The sequence below is a fragment of the Echinops telfairi genome, unplaced genomic scaffold (assembly GCF_000313985.2).
Source record: "Echinops telfairi isolate 266 unplaced genomic scaffold, ASM31398v2 ScPeMD7_2565;HRSCAF=3150, whole genome shotgun sequence".
In the NCBI taxonomy this organism is placed as follows: Eukaryota; Metazoa; Chordata; class Mammalia; order Afrosoricida; family Tenrecidae; genus Echinops; species Echinops telfairi.
In genome coordinates this window covers 7909451-7913215 of record NW_022106463.1, presented here as the reverse complement: position 1 = coordinate 7913215, position 3765 = coordinate 7909451, and the positions used below count along the sequence as shown (strand labels likewise).

The following is a 3765-nucleotide window of genomic DNA, read 5'->3' as shown; positions in this document are numbered from 1 at the left end:
TGGCACGGAGCCTCCTCTTTCTCCTGAGGAGCAACGGGTGGTTTCTAAGTGCAGGCCTGCAGACAGCAGCCCATGGGTGCCCACAACACCCCAGGGCTCACCTCATCTCATACACCCAGTCCATTTGGAAGCACCCTGCCTACGGGGATCTGCAGACAGCACGGTGGCTAAGCACCCCTGTAAACAGGGTCACACCAACCAGCAAAGTGACTAGCTGCCTGCCCTGCCGCCCATCCTTGCTGCAGCTTCGGAGTCAGCCTGGGAATCGGGCAGGTCCAGGCAGCAGGGGGCCCCCCCCCGAGCAGCTCTTCTGTGCCTGCCTGCCTTGCCCCCTGGCCTGTCTGCTGACGCGACATGGGAGTCACTTTTCTTCGGAGTCAGCCTGGGAATCGGGCAGGTCCAGGCAGCAGGGGGCCCCCCCCCCAGCAGCTCTTCTGTGCCTGCCTGCCTTGCCCCCTGGCCTGTCTGCTGACGGGCGACATGGGGGTCACTTTTCTTTCTTGCCCTGGGTTGCCCTGGACCACTTTTGGGGGACCGCCACCCCCCCCCACCCGGTTTCCACGCCCGGCTCACCTGTTCTTGAGGTGAGCCTCCAGGTCGCAGCGTGGCATGACATCATGGCACACGGACGAGAAGGGGCAGTGCACCGGCAGCTTGTCCAGGAGCTTGTGGACCAGGATGCTGGACTTTCTGCACAGCTTGACATGCAGCCGCTTCCGGTCCAGCGGACAGAAGTCCTTCTCCTGCAGGAAGCTGTGGAGGCACTTGTGGCAGAAGGTGTGCCCGCAGGGGGTGTCCAGCGGCTGCAGCAGCGGTTGGAGGCAGATGTGGCACACCAGGTCGTCGTCCACCTCGTGCTGGTAGTTGTACAGGTGGTTCTCCCGCGTCCAGTGCTGCTGGCCGCACTCAAAGCACAGGGGGTTCAAGGAGGAGGGGGGCTGCTCCACAGAGAGGGGCTCGTCGCCGGCCGTTCCCATCCTGAGGCAGTGGGGGCCCAGTCTGTCCCCTCATGGGCCAGGTGTCCACCTGCGGGGGCCGGACTAGCCAGGGCTCCTCCCTTCTGGACAGACAGAACACACACAAAAGAAAACAGTTCATGTTGCAGGATACGCCGAGGGCACCGACGACGACAAAGTGACTGAGTCATTTAGCATTTGTGTGAACCCGTCACCACACACGCGCACGCGCGCGCGCTCGCGCACGAGGTCACGTGCATACTGCCAGGTTCTCAAGGAAGCCTGGGCTTGGGTTGAGAGCAGAGAATGTCACAGACGACGTAGTGTGACGCACGGACACGGGACGTGTTATGGTGACTGTGGTCCCCACACCTCACTGCTCGTGGTGGCTGGGAAGCCAGAGAGCCTGCACGCCTGCGTCAGGGAGCACAGGGTGCCTCTCATCCCAGAAGCACTTTGCTCCTGGTTGCCCTCTTGCGCCGGGCACCCCCAGGACTGGGTCTTTGACCTGTTGCCTGAAGGGCAATCCAGGCTAACGAATAAGAAGCGGCCTTTGCTTGATACTAGGTTTGGGGGAGGAGGCGGGCTTCTAAATAGGTCTCAGTTACAGTTATCCTCTCTTACAGGATACAGACGATCAATTTGCAAATACACAAAACAGCATCTACAAAATTCTACATAGGGTAGTATTCTTCTATGCCTTCTAAAACAGACAAAAACTAGAATGGCACTCAACGGTGGAAAGGTCACAACTTCCACTTGTACCTTGTATTGTCCACACTTCCATCCGGCTTGCCTCCTGGAAGCAGCAGTTTGTGTATAGCGGGGAGGGTCGGGGTCTCCAAGAGAGGACGAGGTCTTTGAAATAAGCGAGGGAGCCGTGGGTTCACCACATGGCGTGCCGGCCACCGGCTACCCGCCCGGAGGAGAACAAGGTACGCTCTCATTACGTGACAGCAAAGACACCGCCTGGCTTTGCTCTCCAACAAGAACCAACCCCTGCCGGTCAGAGCAGGCGTGGCACCGTGAGTGGCGGGGGCTATGCAGAGAAGGCGCCTGTGGCCCACCAGGGGGATGGGGCAGCTGCTAAATGATACCAATAGGTGCATGGATGTGGGGGCGGGCCATGCAAATAAGGCATCTGGAACCCCGACCAGGGCCAGAGTCAGTGTTGTTAGCTGGTAAGGCTTAGCGTGAGCCAACCCTAGAGGTTGAAGAGGAGCACCTGACAACTACCAAGGAGAGCTGGTTGTGGAGTGAGTCCTTTGGGCCCAGGGTCCCTGCGGGCGGAACCTCCTAGACTCGAGAGAGAGCGAGGGCACAGGATGGCGAGAGGTGGTGGCAGCAAAGGGCCCAGGAGACCGGTGCAGGCCAGCACGGTGGGGTTCCCAGTCCCCGAGGTAGGGGTGTGGCCAAGAAACTGTCCTGATGAATGAACTGTAAGCTCAGTCCTTCCTGATCCCGAATCACAACCTGGTACTTCACCAAACCCCATCACGGTGAATACGGCCTGTGAGTCTGGGTGGCCAATGCCACACCTGATAGAGCCCAGCAGAGCGCAGAGGACCCTGGCAGAGCCAGCTGGTGTCAGAGCAGGCGAAAAGGCTGGAGGGGCTTTCCCCGGTGAAGCTGGGCCGTGCAGCAGCCTGGTGCCCCTGACACACTTGTCCTGTACAATGTGTCCTCATGTCCAGCTGCTAATGCACCAGGGGCTACAGTGTCAGCCCCGCAGGCAAATGGCTCTTTCTGTAACCAGTCCTCTGGAACAACTCAGGGACAGAGACGTCTGGAGACGGTGGTGGGGAAAACCCATTTCTAACAGTGCACGTTAGACGGACTGCAAGGAAGATACGCCCAGGATGCTGGGTGAACACGCGGGACCAGAACTGGTGACAACCCCGTGCAGCCTGGTGGCGGAAATACGTCCCCAAGGGTAAACAGGCGCAGCAGCCTGCAGCGAGCCTGGGCCAGAGGCAAAGCGCGGAGAGGGGAGAACCTTCCGCAGCAGCGGAGCGGTAGCGAGAAGCACCCTCACCGCTGCCCCAGGCCAGGCAAGCCCGGCACAGCCAGGAAACAGGAAGCGACAAAAATGCAGAGGCAGATGCCTGGGCAGGAAGTGGAAACCTGTGTGTCTCCACCTCAGAGGGCAGGTCAACTGTGCCAGACCGCCAGCACGGCCCGTCTGGAAACAAGAACCCTCCCTGAAGGCCCTCCTGAGGCGGCCGCACACGTTCCTGGAGGGCTGGCATGAGATGACAGTGGGGTTTTCCCAGGAGCTGTCTGAAGACGCCCTCCTGTGTGTATTTTGCTCTTTTGCTGTTGGGGTACTTATTGGAAGAACAACACTATTATTCTAGCAGATTTAGCGAGTACGGTGCTACGGGTTGGGTGTTGGGCTGATGACGGCAAGGTTGGTGGTTCAAACCTACCACCGCTTCTGTGGGAGAAAGATGAGACTACCTGCTCCTGTAAACACGTACAGTCTCGGAAACTCTACCTAGGGTCACTGTGAGTTGGCGTTAGGCCATGAGCTTTGGAAGACTCAGGCGCGCCTGACCCAAGCCATCACAATCTTCTGTGATCTTCCTGTGTTCCAGCAAGGCTGAGCCATGAAGGAGGAAGACCAAGGAAGACCCGTGCACTTGTACTGCGGGGTTGACGAGGAGGACTGAAAGCACTACAGAATGCCAGAAGGACAAACAGGTGGGTCTTGGAAGAAGGATGGCCAGAGTGCTCCTTAGACACAAGGACGGGGAGACTCCTGTCCTCACGTCCCCTGGACACGCTGTCAGGAGAGACCAGTCCCTAG

At 59.2% G+C, this 3765-nt stretch overlaps 1 protein-coding gene across 2 annotated transcripts in view; it reads right to left on the bottom strand.

Moving 5' to 3' along the window:
* The window catches only part of LNX2 (ligand of numb-protein X 2), a 21740-nt gene extending 19943 nt beyond the window's left edge, over positions 1 to 1797 (bottom strand). For both annotated transcript variants that reach the window (XM_045294059.1, XM_004715147.2), the window contains exons 1-2: positions 1722 to 1797; positions 574 to 1060 (exon numbers count right to left, since the gene is read on the bottom strand). In XM_045294059.1, the coding sequence (XP_045149994.1) occupies positions 574 to 977 (404 nt within the window). In that variant the 5' untranslated portion in view covers positions 978 to 1060; positions 1722 to 1797. The remainder of the gene's footprint in view (positions 1 to 573; positions 1061 to 1721) is intronic.
* Positions 1798 to 3765: the final 1968 nt, after the last annotated feature.